The sequence below is a fragment of the Plectropomus leopardus genome, chromosome 1, assembly GCF_008729295.1.
Source record: "Plectropomus leopardus isolate mb chromosome 1, YSFRI_Pleo_2.0, whole genome shotgun sequence".
Lineage (NCBI taxonomy): Eukaryota > Metazoa > Chordata > Actinopteri > Perciformes > Serranidae > Plectropomus > Plectropomus leopardus.
The window spans coordinates 20103345-20122505 of NC_056463.1; the positions used below are offsets into that span (position 1 = coordinate 20103345).

The following is a 19161-nucleotide window of genomic DNA, read 5'->3' on the forward strand; positions in this document are numbered from 1 at the left end:
AGTTGCACAACAAAGTAATCAGATCCTGATGTTTTTCGAGTTGGTTGCAGCTGCCGTTACAGACAAATTATCTAAACATAAATCTATCCAGATGAAAGGGGGGGAAGTGGAAAAATAACACCATATTACATATAATTTTACTATTCTGCACATTTAAAGGTGCAATCAGCGATTTGAATTCGATACAGTTGTCAAATTTAGTAAATATCTCCTCATGGTACGCTAGCTGTTTGTTTCTTTGTGTTATCTGAAAAATAAATCCAGCGTTCAAACACCCCTGTTGCTCTGTAAATGGGAAACAAACAAAGTTGCTAGCATTGAGCTATAACAACATTCTAGTCAATCAACAACAGGGGGCGTTCAGCATCGTGCAGGAGAGGGGGAAAGCCATGAATTTATGAAGAGAAAGGCAGTGGGAGCAGAAAGGAGCAATAAAACAGAGCTTCTGAAGGAGCACTGACTGTTTGGGTGTTGAGTTCAAATACCCATAACCTTTCTCCTGAATTGTGGACTCCACCTTTATTTTTAATACCATTGACTGTAAGTGATGTCATCAGGTCATCAGTCTGTAGCACACGCGTACAGCCAACATTTAAAACAAAGTTTTACAATTTTCTTAGTTGGGGTCAAACTTAATCTGTTTCAGGGAACACGGTATAAAAGTATTTGAGAGCCCCAAATGCGGATAGCCAAACATCACCTTCATCACATGAACATGTATTATCAGTATTAAAGTGCTTCATATAATTATAGGAGGATTAAAAGGAGAACAAAGATTTCCTGCATTGAAAACAGGGATCATCACGTGTCACTTTCCTATCTCCTCTCCTGCGCTATGTGCTAAAATAGTTAACATTTTATTCCATATTGAGCTTGATTTCAGACTGAAACATCTCAGATATTTACAAGAGCACAGCCACTCAGGAGGAATGCCAGTTTGGGCTCTGCACTCAGTCAAAATACATGTTCGACAGGAAGTCTGGCCCGTCATGCATCAGCTGTCTGTCTTTAACGTCCTGCAGAGTAGATGACTAGCAATTACATTTCTGAGAGACAAGACATGAAAAACTCAAGATGGAGCTCAAAGGATGACCTCATGGGGTCAATCTATATTAGCAGCACACTGTCTGGAAATACTTTATATTCTGCCTTGGTTTCCATCAACAAAAAAACAGCCATCAGTCCTCTTTATTGGATAACTCATACTTTGCGTTGTATAGTTTTTTGGATATTGGACAAGTCTTTATTTCAGCACTATCATTTTCTTTATGGGATTGGTAATGTACCATGACAGAGATTCTATAAATGCACTGTAACTAAAGTTCCTGTGAAATTATGGCAGCTGTAGTCAGCAGTGTAATGTAACAAAGTATTACTACTTCTTAATAGTACATAAGTATTTTTGGGGAGTATATTTACTTGAGTTTTTGTATTTCTGAGCTTTCACTTTTACTTCACTACATTTTCCCTAAGCATCTTTGTTACTTGCAACAAAAGACAGAAGGAGGGGATGAAGGGGAGAGGGGGCAGATGAATAAATAAAGGAATGGGTGGGAAATCAGAGGTACATCCTTACCTGTCTTGTACTTTGGGAAATACTATTTTCAGACAACGGACCAGGTTATGACTAAATAGATTTTCAGGATAATAATTTTTGGGTTTTGGTAAATACTCAAATGACAAAACTTCAATCTGCATTTCCCGATCCTAAGCATCCCCGTGTGACAAACATTCGTAATCATGTTACTCACAGTTGATGACTGTATTCCAGAGTCCAAGGAACAGAGGGTTTTCTTCTCAGAAGTGTTACTCACTTCTCGGTGGCATCAATACGGATACATAATTCATGGAGGGCCAAATGGAAACTGGAAACCAGCAGCTCTTTATCGGTCTCAGCTGAGGACAACACAAGGATTACAAAACTCAAACATCCCCTTTCTGTTTACTTCTTGGCATTATATAATCTTGAGCAGGTGGGACTGGAGTTTTTTCTTTTTTTTGTGAAACTTAAGGGGAATCACCATTTGCACACACACACACATACACACACACACACACACACACACACACACACACACACACACACACACACACACACATTGCAGGTCTGTTCTCCACACCCAAATCTGAGAGGTGGTTTATTTGGACAGGGGCTTGTGGAGGTCCTTGAAACTCCCGTTGCCATAATGTTTACTTTTCTCAGAAACTGTAGAGCACTGGTGGACCTCTAAACAAGACGCACAAAAATGAGATTCAGAGGAGGAAGAACTGGGGGAGACTGAATGAAAAGACCATATGGTGAACGAGGCAGATCAAAACGGAACAGGAAGTGCACAAAGATCACTCCTCCGAGGATAAAGAGGCGGTGGAAGGCCAGATTAGTCAAATGCAGGAACACAAGATGAGCATGCTGGATAAAGACGCCTACATAGTGGAGCTTTAGCGGTTTGTAACATCTTGAATGGAGGACTGGCAAAGACGGCAAACATGCCGCACATTCCAGCTTCAAGGCCAGCAGTTTCACCAAGAAACTTCAGCGCCAACAGTCATGGCAGAAGTAACTGCTATTTACAGTGCGCAGGAGGAAAGTGCCACTATTGTGTATTTTGGCTTTCAAACCCTTAAAATTAAGATATATCTTCATGTGAACCCTCTGTTTGGACACAAGCAGTCCCACTAAGGAGTGATTTTTTTTGCCTCCTAAAATGTTTAATTTAAAGATTTTTTTCAGGCCTCCTCACATATCCCTTGGGGTACTTTGTAGTACTGCAGGGGGCACATGATGTTTTTAAAATATTAATTTTAAAATATATCAGTCATGGATAATTGTTGAAATAATTATATCACTAAATTCAGGGTTCCCAGACATTTTAATGGATAAAATTTAAAAACTTTTCCATGACTTTTCAAGGAACCTGAATTAATTTTCTATTTCATTTCCCACATGCCTGGTGCATTTCAAATATATCAGATTCAGTTTCTGATTTTCTTGATAAAAATGTAATTAAAATTTTTTTTTTTTTTTAAATCATTTTTTCTTGTCAATTTTTTTAATTGTTAAAAATTTAATTTAAAAAAATAAATTGTAAACAAGAATATCAGATTCAAACAGAAGATGGGGATTAAATAAGAAACGCAAGTGATGGTAAACAAGATGACACACATCAACACATATTCAAGCTACGTTACATCAACAGCTACAGAAATCAAAATTGCCATTATGTGACATTACATGGAAAGTTACCCACAGGAGATTACTGTAATAATTTTACTGTACACAACAAAATGTAACAACTTTTCCAAAACATTTAATAATTGTCACTAATTCCATGACTTTTCCAAACCAAGAAAATGTCACTGTAAAATCCCATTACCTTTGCAAGAAATTGCAAGTGTAACATATCAAAAAGAGGTAATTCAACTGCTGTTTTAATGTTATTGCATAATGACAAAAAAATATGGGTTTACCATGAATTTAGTGGTGGACTCTTAACTTTTGAAATGTAGTATTTTAGTGTTTTTCAGTTACAGGTTTTTATTGTTGAGTGCTATGCTGTATTTTACCTCTTTGGCATCAGCGTGTTCCATTATGTGACTTTCTTGCCAGGTTCCAAGGGTTTGCACTGAGCTGGGAAAAAACACACTTAAAAAAGTTTGAATAAAACATCTTTTTTTTGGTCTAATTTTTCACAGGTTTAAGTGAAATATCTAAGACCTTTTTCATGCACTCAATAGGTGTATTTCTCTCAAATTTCAGTCACAAATTTGTTGAAAAACTGTGAGCATTTCTCCTTTTCCAAGACAAACATCCACCTGGCAGGTGTGGCATATCAAGCTGTTCATTAAGCAGCATCATTACTACACAGGTGTGCCTTGGGATGGTCACAGTAAAAGGACTCTCTAAAATGTGCAGTTTGATCACTCAATGCCACAAGTTTCACAATTTTTAAGGCAATGTACCATTAGCATGCTGACTGCAGGAATGTTTGCCAGAGCCTTTGTCCCTGAACTCAATGTTCACTATGATCAGACATCGCCAGTGTCGTTTCTATTTATTTCAAGGTACACCCCCAAAACTGGACAAGTCAGTTACAATGACAAGCTACTGTGCCGTGGCGAAGGCTATGAGCATTCAGATAAGCTTCCTTGAGACAGTTTCTGACAGTATGTGTAGAAATGATTTAGTTGTGCAAACCAGCTGTCGCATCAGCTGTTCGAGAGGCGGGTCTCAGACGATCTGGCAGGTGAGGATGCTGGATGTGGAGGTCCTGAGATGGTCCTGAGCTGCAGTTGTGAGTTCGTTTAGATGTACTGCCAAATTAACTTAAATAACAGTGGAGATGTCTTGTCGTTGTTCAACATTCAACTCATGGGCTACAGCTCTGCATAACATCCCTGCAGTCAGCATGTCAATGGTACATTTCCTTAAAACTGTGACATCTGAGGCATTGTGTTGTGTGATCAAACTGCACATTTTAGAGTGGCCTTTTATCGTGTCCATCCAAAGGCAAATCCGTGTCGTAAAGATGCTGTTTAAACCGTTAAAACCTAGAGCGATATCACTTTTCTTGCTTTCAGGTGCCTTTCACAACATGGAACTTTTAGAAAATTGGTGCAATTTCTTTCAAAAACATGGGAAAAAATGCAATCAGCAACTTCATAAGACTGTTGCAAGAAAAAGGTAGATTAAAAAAAATATTTTTTAAATGCTAGGAAGAATGGAGAAAAAAGAAAAAAGCTTGGGAAAAATGTATCATGATTACATATAATTTTTGTTTCTTTAAAAAATATATTTTTCAGGTAATTTTCTTGTACTTTTTTTTTTTTACAAATTTGTCTTTTGTTGCTCATGGCCTTCTCCCTGTGTTTTTGAAAGAAATCGAGCAAATTTTCTCAGGTTTCAAAGGGTTATTCAGGATCTCGATATGTCACGCCTGTCAGATGCATGTGTTACCGTGGAAAAGGAGACGTGCCAACAAAGACGGATCTCAACAAATTTGTGACTGAAGTTTGAGTCTTTCTCTGAATCCCTTCAAAATACCAAGGAACTTCATTATGAGTGTTTTTGAAGTCTGTGTCCATCTGCCTTTAGGTGAAGTAGATCTCAATGCTCCACCACTCGGCTGTCCTGATACTGAACTGTATGGTTGCTGCTCGGTTGAGCACGGCGGTTAATGGCCGTCTCCTGTCCATTGAAAGACATGACTCATACATTGGTTGTGGAGCAGAGAAGCATACAGATGCGACAAGGCCCCATTGTTTTCATCTGCTGCTGCACCAGCTTTCACTCTGTTGGGTTGGTCATCTCCACTCTAATTATTTTGATCCGCTGCACTTTAATTATCTAAAAGACACAATTACCTGCTCATATTACAGAAAACTAGCACGCAGTCCCATTCTGTTGCTACATGTTTTATGCTGCAATACTATGAACATTAAAATTACTGGCTTATGCTGAAAAATACATATGTCCTACATGCTCAGAGGCCTCAAAAAGGCCCACAAGGAACAGGCTAACACACACGCATGCCTAACGTATGGCTGAAGGAGTGCAGGTGGTCTATCAGTGGATGTCCAAACATGTAATTTGCCCTTCAGGCTGTGGGCCTGTGAAAAAAAAAAAAAAAAAAAAAGATCGCTTGTAGTTGCCTTCTGAGTTTAACAAGGAAAATACTTCTCTTGATTGTAACTTTGAGTGCAAAGCCACATTTCGGCGGACGGCCGAGCTATAGAAAGGGAGGAATAAATAGTAAGGAATACTAAAGGGCAGAACAACCTTACACAGCGAATTTTTCAATGATGGGTTCTGCTTCCCATTAAAGCAAACAGAGGCGAGCTCAGCCACGGCCCTAAAGAGAGCAGTGTGGGCACCGAGGCCGCCAGCGAGACCACAGGAGGGGGAGATACAACATACTACAAATACTACACATATTATATGTTGACATGCAGGAACAAGAGAGCAATTAGCAGCGTGTGGTAGACCAAGACTCGGTGGATCGTTTTGTTGTTTTGGTTTATTGTGCACATTGTTCTGTAGGCCAGTCCAGGGTGTAGAGACTGCAGATGTTTTCAGTATTATAAGAAAGCCAAGTAGTCTTCTGACTACACTTCATTAGCAAACTGCTTTTTGCACAATCCTTTATTGAACAATTAACAAAATAGAATGCTGGAGGCTTAAAATTAAAAGACAGTATAGATTTTGTTTTTTTTTTCTTTTGTTTTTTAGGTCAATATCCCAACAATTCCCAGCAGACAATAGTGTTAGGAGCACATACTGAAAAGAGAGACATTATTGAAGCATTTCACCAGCACATTTCCTGACCAGCCATGAGAGACTGAGATAAAACTGTACAACAGAAAGCTCAAGGTGTCCGTTCAAAGTCCCAACTCCCAAACATTCTTCAAAAAGGGGAAAAGAAAAATATGCAAATCAACAATGTCACAATTTGTGCAGAAATGACTACAAAGCCAGCAGCACAACTGAACTATGGTTTAAGTTAGAAGATGTGTTTGCTGTCTAAACGGCATGCCTCCGTTTTCTGTGTGGAATGAGTCGCAGACATGGCAACGAGACCTCAGATGGAGAAGGCAAAATAAAGTTTGAACAGATAGTGGAGGAAAGGCAGCAGGGGCCTATATTAATGTTGTCCTTTGGTTTACCTGGGGAAGGTTTCTCACTTTGAAAGCTGCATGAAAAATTCAATTTCTCAATTGCACCACATAATGATGTTAAATTACATAGAAGCTAAAAATAATTTAATGTGAAAGTATGAAAAATATTCACTTCAAATTGTAACAAATCAGTCGTTGTGAATTTACAGCCAAGCACCGTGAGGGACGTGTTAAATTAAGTTAAATACTTAATGTTTTTACACTGCACCATCTCTTTAATCTGAAGCTGTAAAATGTGGGAAAACCACCCTCTCACCTGTGTACCTTGTTTCTATTAACTATGCAGGAAACAAAAAAGAGGGCTTTCATGAAGAAAGTACACAAGCCGAAATTGTGTAGGAATACTTGAGCTGATTACGTTTTGAAAGTGTTAATACTGAGATTCTGACACTGGTGGTTGGAATGAACTGGGTCCTGAACAGGAAAAAAAAAAAATAATGAAAAAGAGAAAATGAGAAAAATGGAAATAAATATCAAGCAAAGAACTAGTTCAATTTTATTCATTGTTGTGCTTTAGCCTGTGTAATTTCTTTTCAAACACCAATTCAAATGCAAGCATACTTTTTTCTTAAGGGAGCGAGAGCATGGGGACATCTAATAAATGATCAATGACAAAAAGAAGAAAAAAAAAACAACTTTTAGTAACTCAAAACTAAATCACAATCAATGAATGATCAAAAAAAATCAATATCTTCAACAAAAGCAAACACCATCTCCTTTTGTGCACATGTCCAGGTTTGTTTTTTTTATGCAGAGCTTAGCACAGATGTAGTCCCACTTCCCCTCAACGCTCAGTTTCCCTCGACTAGGAGGAAATGCTGAACCACAAAAGAGTAAATACATAGGTGTCAGGTACATTCCCCTAACTCCTCACAGACATTAGACTTGCTGTTGGCGCCTGATTAGGGTTAGATTTGTACACTGAGTGGAAAAACATCACACATTGAACCTAAGGCAGCCCCCGCTTTCTGCTGAGTTGGGGGGTAAGAGGGGTGGTGTGGCTCAAAAACTACACTGATAAGCCACCTATACACAGGTGGAACCTTTAGACAAGAAAAGACAAAAAAAGAATGGACAGAGAAGGAAATGTACAAAGTAAACAAGGGCAGGTTTTGCAGTGGAATCTGTCTTGATTGGTTGCCATCTCTCCAGTGCAATAACTGAGTCTAAAAACTAGCACAGCCCTTTGGGACCCAAACGAGTTTTCAGTCAGCTAGGTTTTTTTTTTTTCTTTTTTCCTTTTTTTTTTCTTTTTTATCTAAATAATTGCAAAAAATGCATTTGCCTGTCATATCGTAATCATCAATCAGTTTATACTTTGTGCACAGAAGCATATTTGTTATTAAATTCTAAAGCGCATTAATATTTTTTTTTTTTTATTTTTAGATAGTCTTTCTAAATCTAAACCCAGATACCATAACAAGGATCTCTCAAACAAGGAAGCTGTTCATTTCTCAATGTACCACCTCAGCGTTTTTTCCCCCCCGTTTTTGATGGCTCAAGTTGTACCGAGATTTAAAAGCATCGTAAAAGTGAGGAAATGGGTGAGTTTGTGTTGGTGGCAAAGAAGACAATCTGGTCTTGGGAGGAGAGACTCATGATAAATGCTGGTGCTGGGTCTTTTCAATGCACGAGGGCAAATTCAGACAGGCTTTTAAACTGCTGCAAATACATTAGGCCAACAGTTCCCCCTCGACAAAAGGCAAACACTGATATAACTCTATCATTTCCTTAAAAAGGTTATTCAAATTACCCCAGCGGTCCACTTGCAGCCTGTGGTAGATAGTTCTTCCTGTGTGTGAGTCCACTGTTTGCTATCTGAGCCGCGCTGTGGGCTCAGTCCGAGGTGAGTCTCAGGTCCGAACCTGTAAACCTCAACCTCACCTCTGACTATTCAACAGTCCTTTCCTCGCTGCTTTAAAAGTAAAAACAAAAAAAGGACAAAACCAAACAAAAAAAAAACAGCAGTGGTGCACAGAGAAGAGAGAGCAGTCACAGGGAAATCTTTGTGAATGCAGCTTGTTTCTCTTCCTCCAAAAAGAAAAAAGAGACAAGGAAAAAGGTGTTGGAAAAGCTGGTTCTCAGGAAAGCGGGTACAGGAGGGAAGAAGAGGAAAATCTTGCAAGAGAACAAGTTGGGCAGTGTTCCTGTTCATTAGTTTTATATGTGTGTTTGTGTCGTGTGGAGATGTACTGTCCTGTCAACGAGTGCATTTGGAGCATGTATGTCTTGTGTGCGTTGGTGGATATATTCGGGTATTCTTGCACGTGTGTTGGGATGTGTATGCGTGTGTCTACAGCAGGTCGACGCGGCGGTAGTACAGCAGGTAGGCGGTGCGCTCTGCAGTTTGCTTCACCACCTGGTACTGGTTGATGACCTTCACTGTCTGGTCGTCAATGCGCAGCCAGCCGTTAAGACCGATGTGGAAGACATCCGTGGTGTAATGACCGCCTGTCGCGCTGTTCCCATGGTGATAGACAACTGGTTTGGATGAGAGACAAGGAAAACACATTTGAGAAATATTATATTTAAAAGGCATTACTCATCTTTTACACCAAAGTCAGACTGTGCAATGTCAGCAGCTTTTACTATGAACACTTTACCCTGAAGGTTTACCCACAATGCTGTGCAATGCAGCTTAAATAATGGATACTGTGACTGTTTTAATGATTCTATACACCAAAATAAAATTGGCTGCTCTCGATGCTTTGGCTCTGAAAAAACTCATTAATCAAAATTGTGGGACTAAAAAAAGGAAGAGAGCTCAACAGATGATTTCATGATTAATTACAAAGAGCTTTTACTGCAGCTGTGGATGAACCATTTCTTGGAAAACTACGAAAAACAAAGACTTTCTCCAAAAACATTTTAATCATTGATTATGATCCCAAAGTATTTCCTGATGTGAAATGAAAGGACGACTGTCAACCAGATGTATTCAGGTTCAACACAGCACTGTAATTTTGGGCCACATCATGGTAAATTAACAACCCCCACAATGACAATATGTTATGAAACTGACAAGATTACAACGTCCCTCGCAGCAGATTTAACAATGTGACTGAAGTATATGAACAACAAAACACAAACACACCTGCAAAGAGCCTGTAAGTTCTTTGGCCTTTCACAACTTTGCCCCGCACTCCAGAGGACAAGAGATCTGAAAGGAAATCAAGATTAGGAAAATCCACTGATGAGACCAACAAGTTTAAAGGCATTTCAAAGGCATACTCTGCAGGAATTGTTGGGTAACTTTACTGCACAGTGTTGCCAAAAACAGTGAAAGCCAACCCTAAACTCGCTGTATTAGTGTTTGTTTTGGTGTTTTTGGGTGCTGTGTCAGCCATTTTCATAGCTTCCCCTCAGACACATGCTGCTACAGTCTGGTGCCTGGTTGCTACTTTTTTATGAAATCCAGACTTTACCTGCGCACTGTGTCCCGAACTATGGATGCCAGCTTCTGTTAATTTTGCCTTCATAACCCAAAACATTGCGTTGCATTGAAATGTGTTCCCCCATCAAATGGTGTTTCCCTCCTGTTACTGCGTCACTCCGACCGCTGCTTATTCACCAGGATGAATAACCCAAGCAAAGCTTTCAGGCCAGGAGGGTTTTGGTAATCACCAAATTAGTGATGCTGCTAGCTGGCTCCCATCAGACCTGGTTGGTGTGCAGTGCAGTAAAGCGAAGAGGAGCACAGTTAACCTAAACACTGACATGCATAACTAGTCAAATTTTTTCTCAGGGGTTATCCGATTAACAATTAACCACTGACCTCTCTACAAAAAAACCCCACAAAAAAACAAGAAGGAAAAGGCAGAGGAAGAGTCCCTGCATATAAATACACACACTTTGAATGGTTAGTATGAGATGATTGAGGAGGATTCATTTCGTATGAGTCTATGCACCTGCGTACTCCTGTGTAGTATACCTTTAAATTCTGATAAAATATAGCATGTGTTGCAACATGTTGGTAAAGTGCAATGTACATCATAATAGGGCTCAGATGTCATAATACAAAACGGTAAAACAGTTTCAAAACTTCACTGCAACATTTTCACCCTGATTCATTCTGAGCCACCAAAGATGTCTACAAATCTCTTACTTAAGCTACGCAAGATAATGATTTTGCAACCTGATTCAATCAGAGCATAATGTTGTGTCATTTTCATGACTCACTCCCACAAGCTGAGCAGAGAGCTCATTGCCCTGGAGAAAAGACACACCACTCTGTCTTCTTTTACTATGTTCTTCTCTGGAGAACCATCTTTTAGATTGTAAATCGTACCAACAGTTGAGGTTTTTCTGGCCATCTCATGGAATTATTCATCCTCAGATAAAATGAGAAACATGTTTAATTGCGTTTCATAATTTCGTCCCTCATCAAGGAATCTTGCTTACATGCAAAAAGGCTGTCATGATTAGGTGCATAACTTAAAAAAGGCCACATTTTGATAGTGAAGTTACAGTATGATAACAGAATTTCCTCTGCTGGTAAACTTGCACCAAGTTATATGTTTACTGTTGATGAACTTGGTGTGAGAGTTACACTTTTGTAATCACTCGGAGCTCATGGGTCAAGTTAAAGGCCTGGTGTGTTCGGTAGAGTTTGGGTCCATACCTTTGCTGATTTCCAGGTCAACGGGGTATTCAATGTTCTTGGTCAGTTTCTGGCAGCCTCCAGTCTTCTCAAAAACAAATCTCTTGAGGTGGAGCACCAGCACCGGGGGCAGCTCTTCCAGAGTCACCCTCCGACTGATCTCGATCTGAAAACGAGGACAAAAAGACGAGAAAGACCAGCAATCAGAAAAGTGTCGCTGATAATGATAAAATATTTAAAATATTTGCGTATTGTGCAGACTTAATAAAAATAGCCATTAAATCTTCTGCTAAACAAAACAGGTAAGAGAACAAAACAAGCACAAGACAAACTGTTTATAAATAAAACAGCTTGTAGGGCTGTTAAAATCATTTAGTTTTGGGGCTTTTAAAAATACAGAAGACTAGAGCTACGCTGCAGACCAAAACTGACTGTCTCAGAAATGAGAAAGACCAGAATGATTTGTTACAAAAACAAATGTAAAAAATAAAAAGATGCCCACAATACAGCTGTAGAGCAGATGCTCCCTGAACCAGTTGTGAAGTGTTTTCTTCTCTAGGTGTGAGGGCTTGTGTTCTCAGACCCAAGGAAATAATAAAAGATAGTCACAGAAAATCCATTGTTTCAATATGTATTTTTGCCTGTTACTCTGCATGTTAAACCATTAATGCACATGCTGTCAACAGACACATTTCAATGACAGTAAATCAAATAGGAAATCTATCTCAATATAACAGACAAACACCCCGAAAATCAAGACCACAAAAATAACTATTAGGAGCATTTTAATTCTCTGATTTTTTTGTAATTTGTTAACATGTGATGCTCACTAATTAACTAAAACATAGCTGCTGATAGTGTACTTTATTCATACCTCCTGCTTGGTTTTAGAGGTGTAGCCCTGGACAGATTCACGTGCCACCAAGGTTTCTAGGGCCTCCTGGACCGTGCGGATCTTCTCTGACTGGATGTCCAGCTGCAGCGTGAAGAAAGGCTGCAAAGTGGCCGACTCTTTAGAGTTTTGTTGATAAACCACCGATCTGAGAAAAAAACAAAATAGAAGGTTAGATATTAAAAGATACAAGACATTGGGTTAATAGGAATAACCATTAGGTTATCGTTTAAATAATTTCATACAAAAATAATTACTCATTTGCTTAAAAAGTTGGTTTTTACAAGCGAACCATTTATTGTTTCAAGCAACATGTCCTGATTGCAACACATGACTGGGAAGATCTGAAAGTTAAAAAAAAAAAAACATCTAATATTCTTACTACTTCTGATGGGCGAATGTTGATGTTGTAAAGACTTTAATTGGGAAACATTATTTTCAAACACTAACAGTGAATCACAAACCAAATACTGTAACTCGTGCCTGAACAGCTCATGGGTTAGAGCCAGCCTCAGTGGGCGTACACACCACACTCTGTAAACATACACTCCTGTATTCCATGTCTCTCTGGTTGCAACCATTTCTGAGAAAATAATCCTTTAAGACACTGTGTAGACCAGGACTGTGCCAGACCAGAACCTCACAGAACATATTATTTAGGCAGGCTACACCCGCACAGGTTCTTTCCAATTTGTCTGAAAGTTAAGACCTTTGTTTGTGAATGTGTGCCCCACGTCTTGCTGTCCAGACTTCTGACCACAAGCGGCCCACGGTAGCTGTTATGCTGAAGGACTGTGGTGCAAGTTGGACAAAAGCTTGAAATGGCTGGTGGCGGACTGATTTGTGATGCCACCGTGAACAGAAGTCAGAAACTTTCAATCGGAATCTGCGTCAGCAGCGCAGGGGGCATGAAGATGACAATTATCTCTCAAGGCTGATGTATTAACTGGAAACAGAAGCCATATCCAAAAGGAGCATAAAGCTCTGTTATGAAATTTCTAAGAAACTATGCACCAATAATAAACAACCCAAGCAAACAATGAAAACCTTTCAGTATTTTTCTGTTCTGAGAGCATTCTTTCAGTTATATTAACACTGTGGCATACTGATATTATCAGAGTAATATTATTACAGATCAGTCCCGAATCACAAAACAAATGTTCCTTCTGCTATTCCTGCCTCTTGTGACTGCAGCACAAGAAACTGTCTGAATAAGAGCAAGAAATTACTGTACCACGCCTAGGAAGGGAGACTGTCATTCAGGAACACAGATCCCATGGTAACATGGACTTAGTTTTATACAAGTGATTTAAAAATAATGCATCTATGATGTATACATATTAGACGAGAGATCGTGCACAAAAATGTGCATCTTTCTCTGTATATACTCAGATTCAACTATTCACAAAAGCACACTGCATTATCAGAGCAAGCTAATTGCTGATTACCAATCTCACTTTACGAAAGAGAAGGAGGGACAAGGATGGGCTGAGCAAATCAACATACTGCACGTTGCTCTACAATTAAGTTTTTGCCAGTTTTAAACAGTTTTAAATAGTGTTTGGACAAAATTGCAAGGTCTTGTAAAATTCACAAGGACCAGCTGAATTTGTGTTAGTTATAGCACCATCCTGGAGAGAATGTTATGGAGAAAAAAAACATGCAGAAATCAGTCCACACGTTCACCGGCCATTAGAAACTCTTTCTATTTCAATTCACATAAAAATGTGTTTCTGAAACAAATCTTCACAACGATCTGTCAACGTACCTGATGTGCCCACCAAATATGTCAGTGATGGGTGTGCGGACAAAGTCAGCTTGGCGAGTGATGGAGGTCTTGTTTCTGGGTCCAACTTGCTCCCACTCGTCTTCACTACCTTCTTCCTCCTTATCAGCAACATCTTCCTCCACACCTGGCTGGGACTCTGGGCCGTTGGGTGTGGGAGGTTCTGTCCAAAAAAAAACAAAGAAAAAATATGTTAGAGGTCAAATGATCACGTCAAACAGCCTTTAAGTACGTAAAAATTACTCTTCTCCTGAATTTATGTTGGTTTTAAAGCTGCAGAAAACACAAAAGCACTTTAACTGACACTACAATCACTGCATTATAACAGAGGTTTAATTTTATAAGTGTAAACAAGTTATTAAAGGTGACATTGGTATTTGTGGGGCGGAGTGAATATTTATCATAGTCTGAGACTGTTGAGAAACATTAGGTGTGTCAGGTCACATCTGCTCTGTTGCAAAGACATATTTCTCCCTTCTGTAAATAATACAAAAATTGGTCAGGATAAACCAACAAACAGCATAAAAACTTCACAAGCTCAGCATGATACTTGATCTTTGTTGCAGTTTGATAATGCACAAAGTAATTCACACAAGAAATCATCTTTAGAGGCACAGTGCGTAGGATTTTAGTGGCATCTAGTGGTGAGGACTACAGTGCAACAAGCTGAAACTTCTCCTGGATAGATTTCTGTTTTTTCAGGAGGTTTTTACCAGGAACCAAATTATCCACAGAGGTCTCTTCCTCTCCAAAACAAACGGACCATGTGATTAAAACTGGTGAAAACACTGAATAAAGCAGTTTCATGTTACAAATCAGTGTTTCTCTGACGCTGTTCGGCTCGTCACAGACAGCGGCTGATGCGAAAACACAAACGGCCATATCTAGAGTCAGTATTTGATTTGTCTGTTCTGGGCCATTCTTGGAGCATGGGGGTGCAACATGGTGATTTCCTGTGTTGATATGAAGAGCTCATTCAAAAGTAACAAAATCTATTATTTTCAGGTAATTATACACTAAAGAAAACACACTTGTTATATTCTATTCCATTTCTGCCAGTATATTCCCCTGAATACTACAAACTGGCTCTGTACCTTATACACAAAGAAGACTGATCCAATTAAACGACATCTGCAATGATCTTATCTTAAATGGTTTGGATACGGAAGAGGTAAAAGATGCTTACTCTCTTCCTGAGGCGAGATTAGTTTTTTCAAAGCCAGCATCTCCTCGTGCAGTCCGTTGAGAGTGAAGCCAAGATACTCCTCCGCATCCTCTTGTCGACCCTGCGAGTAAAGCACAAGGACATCAGCACGAATTAAAACACTCATCCAAGAATGCTTACTGTCGAATAAAATGCAGGTTTATTATGAATGTGCATGCACAGTCATTCACTGAGGTAAACAGACTGGGACGCATGTTTAACAAGCCAGACAGGATGAGCGTCAGCTTCATTAAATTTAACAAAGATAACAATCTCAGTGTGTTTATGCAATTTCATTCCTTAAAAATTGTATCAGAACTGACTAAGCATGCATAACGCATCAGCAGCCTTTATTGAGGTGAGCTGTCAAATTCTGAACTGAAAAATGTGTAAAAAAGAAAAGGACATTCCCTTCCAGCACGCTATGTTCCAGAGGAAATGTATTAAAAGAGTGTGATCATTAAAAAAACCTGCAACACCTATGCAGTTAATGTGAATTGATTCAAAAGGCAGCATAGTTTACCTTCTCAGAGAGACTTGACTTGATGAGAGTGAGGAGTCTGTAAATGTAGGTCGGTTCAAAAGGTACACCGGGCCGAATGTCTTTCATAACCTTATCACCAACAGCTGTGGACACAGATTCAAATCACACATCAGTGATGAGGACAGAAAATAAAACCAAATGTGTTTGGTTAGTTCACGGGCTACACGTAGAGCCCATTTTGGATTCAAGTGGGCTGGACCAGTAAAACCACTGCGTATACAAAACTGATAATGAACAGCCTGAGATGTCTTAGGAAAAAATGAGCGTGACTTCATCAAAATGTCTTGGTCAGTCTTCAACTAACTGTCATTGCATGTTCATTTTTCCATACATTTCCACTGTAGTGAAGTAATGCTGACATCACCGCATCAAACTAGAGTTATTCAGGCAGCAGGTTAAGTTATCCGCTGCCATAGAAACCATTTATTAGTGGTCCACCAAACAATTTTTTGTTTCTCTATTTATCTGACAGTTACTTTTTCTATTCGCTGATAAATCTCACGACTAATTTCTAACAACTACGTTATCCATGACTAAATATATTTTTATTACTTAGTTAATATGACGATTAATTTACCACAATAAAAAAACAAAAACTTGTCTTAATATTTAAATAATCTTTATTCAATCAATCTTTACGATCTAAAAAGTTATTTTCTTATGTTGTTTTCTCACTTGTCATGGGCTGGAGCTTGCTCAACAGAGGAATCCATGCTTAGACCAGGTGCAGCTTACTATATTATGACACACATTTTGGAAATCAACGTATTTCCGTAATCTATGATGATGAATCAGCCAGCCCTACAAATTATAAATCTTAAATTTTGGCAATGCCATAGCAACAGGATTATACCAGTATCATTTCAAGACACATGTCTGATTGAGTCTTTTGTACTGAAACTGCTGAACAACAACATTTTGCACAATGTTGAACCTTTAAATATAACCACAAGTATTTAATGTTTTTTTTAATGTTTATGTTTTTTCTGGTCACAGTGGAAAAGCCTCGAAAGCAGCATTTTACATGACGCAGGCTACTTACTGTTCCCCAACCTTCACTATGTGCATCCAGGGTTCCCACACATTTTCAAAATTTCAAAATGTTTTCATGGCTTTTCGGGGACCCATAACTTATTTTTTCTTGCCCCAACTGCACAACATGTTTCAAACTTATCAGATTCAAACTTACTTCGCACATAATATCAGCTTGTTGGCATACAGGGAGAGACAGAGTGAGGGAGGAATAAGAATAATTGTAAGTGATGCCAAACATTGACTTGTAAACACAAATCTACGCATATTAGAGCTACATTACATCAACAGCTCCAAAAATAAATTTGCAGTTAAGTTATAATAAGTGGAAGGTTATTTATGGAAGGTAACTGTAGCAGTTTCATTACACACTATATAATTGCCTGACTTCTCCAAAATCTTCAATGACTTTTACTAATTCCATGACGTTTCCGTTTCTGGAGAATGCAATTGTGAATTATGTGACTTTTCCTGTGGATTTCCGTGACTGTGGGAACCCTGTGCATCGTTTTTAAGTGTGCAAAGTCGTCACCTGGGCTGGACCTGACTCTTTAAGTGGCCGGTTTTGGCCCGTGGACCGATTGTTTGACACCCCTGGTGTAACGTCTTACCTTGCTGTTTGGCTTTAGATGGCACAGGCATGTTGTTGAACTCGTTCACCAGCCTTACACTGTCAGAAACAAAGAAACAATTATGATGTCTCTGAGGAAAACATACTTTGGCACAATGAATTCAGCTTGAAGAAATGCTACTTACAAGTTGTCCATCATGGGTGTGGAGGTACACGGTCTCTGCGTTTCATTATGCAGAGGAATGGACTTCATCAGGTGATACATGGGAGGGCACGCAATCAGGGCCTGTAGGGTCTGAGTGTTCAGAGTCAGGGAGGAAAACGGCATGTAGGAGAAATTTTGACATGCTGCTGTAATATTCCTAAATTGATACCACTCGATCTAATTTGAAGAACCCCTGGTGTCATTTTGTAGAGTTTGAATACTACGATTTTTTTCTATTTCAGATTTTAAGTTGTTTTTTCCAATCGAATTGAATCAAAATTTTCAGCAGTCTCCATAAACCTCTTACATAATTGGTCTTAAGTAGCGTGTTTTGAGCTTTCCTCGAAAGAAAAATTGTATTTTCCTGGCTTCAGAGGAAATTTCCTGGCAGAGCTGAAACTCATTCAGAAGTGTCTGCCACGGACAAACAACTACATTTCACAATGGCACGGTATTTTTTAAAGACATACCAGCTTGCCGTGGACGTGACACCATTTATCTTTTGTGCGACTTGGCTTTGCACCAATATCAGATCTAGCTACGTTACCCGCAGCAAAACATACACATGTGTAGACACATTATTGAAGGGGTAGGTGCAGCAAAAAGCAGAGTGAAAGGATACAGCGTTGATATAACACCAGTTTCCCTTGTTGATCAGTCCTCTCGGCTGCAAAGACACTGGTTTATGTATCAACTTCACATTCTCAATAAGTTCTGGGGATTCAAACAGACACAATGTTCTTAAACATGGTAGCTTCGACAACACAAACAAACAATGAAAACACATTTCAGTAATCATTTCTAGCGTTTAGCACTCTGATACAGCAGTGAATACTACAGCAGATACCAAACGAACAACAAATGTTCCTTCTTCTCTTTCAACCTCTTGTGACAACAACACAAGAAACTGTCGGAATAAGAGCAGGAGCTTACTGTACCACGCCTAGGAAGGGAGACTGTCATTCAGTAACACAGCTCCCATGGTAACGTGGACTTAGTTTTATGCAACCGAGTCATGGAAAGAAAATCATTCATTTTATCTCTGCAGCTGTGACTATTAATCCAGTGACATACACACATTAGGCAACAAAAATAGATCATTAAGATGTGCAATCTTATGCATCTTTCCGACTGTACATAAAGTACTTATATGGTAACAATCTAACTACAGTTTTCCCAAAACATATTGCATCATCAGTACAAAGTAAGAGGTCATTGTGACTTTTACCTTTGACCACCAGATTCTTTTAAGATATTTTTGGGAGGCTTTTTTGGCCTTTGATGGATAGGAAAGAGTAAGTGTGCAAGGGGGAGAGCAAGGGGATTACATGCAGCAAAGGGTCGAGGCTAGAGTCGAGCACACGACCGCTGCGGCGAGGACACAGTCTCTGTACATGGGGCGCCCGCTCTACCAACTGAGCTACTGGACGCTCCAGACCACCAGACTCTAAGAGGTTCATTCTTGAGTCCACTTGAACGTTTGTGCCAAATTTGAATAAATTCCATTAAATGTGCTGTTCTTCACATATTGCATTCACAAGAATGAGACAGACATGGTCACCGTTACCTTGAACATTGACCAATCACCACCAAAACCGCATCGGTCCATCCTTCAGTCTAAGTGGATGTTTTTTGCTAAATAAAAAAAAAAAATA

At 39.2% G+C, this 19161-nt stretch overlaps 1 protein-coding gene across 3 annotated transcripts in view; it reads right to left on the reverse strand.

Moving 5' to 3' along the window:
* Positions 1–7145: 7145 nt before the first annotated feature.
* The window catches only part of usp10 (ubiquitin specific peptidase 10), a 28202-nt gene continuing 16186 nt past the window's right edge, over positions 7146–19161 (reverse strand). For all 3 annotated transcript variants that reach the window (XM_042490484.1, XM_042490405.1, XM_042490327.1), the window contains 10 exons: positions 18129–18220; positions 17487–17596; positions 17342–17400; positions 15678–15781; positions 15137–15236; positions 13933–14113; positions 12147–12312; positions 11294–11438; positions 9767–9832; positions 7146–9153 (listed from right to left, as the gene is read on the reverse strand). In XM_042490484.1, coding sequence (XP_042346418.1) covers positions 8966–9153; positions 9767–9832; positions 11294–11438; positions 12147–12312; positions 13933–14113; positions 15137–15236; positions 15678–15781; positions 17342–17400; positions 17487–17596; positions 18129–18220 — 1211 coding nt within the window. In that variant the 3' untranslated portion in view covers positions 7146–8965. The remainder of the gene's footprint in view (positions 9154–9766; positions 9833–11293; positions 11439–12146; positions 12313–13932; positions 14114–15136; positions 15237–15677; positions 15782–17341; positions 17401–17486; positions 17597–18128; positions 18221–19161) is intronic.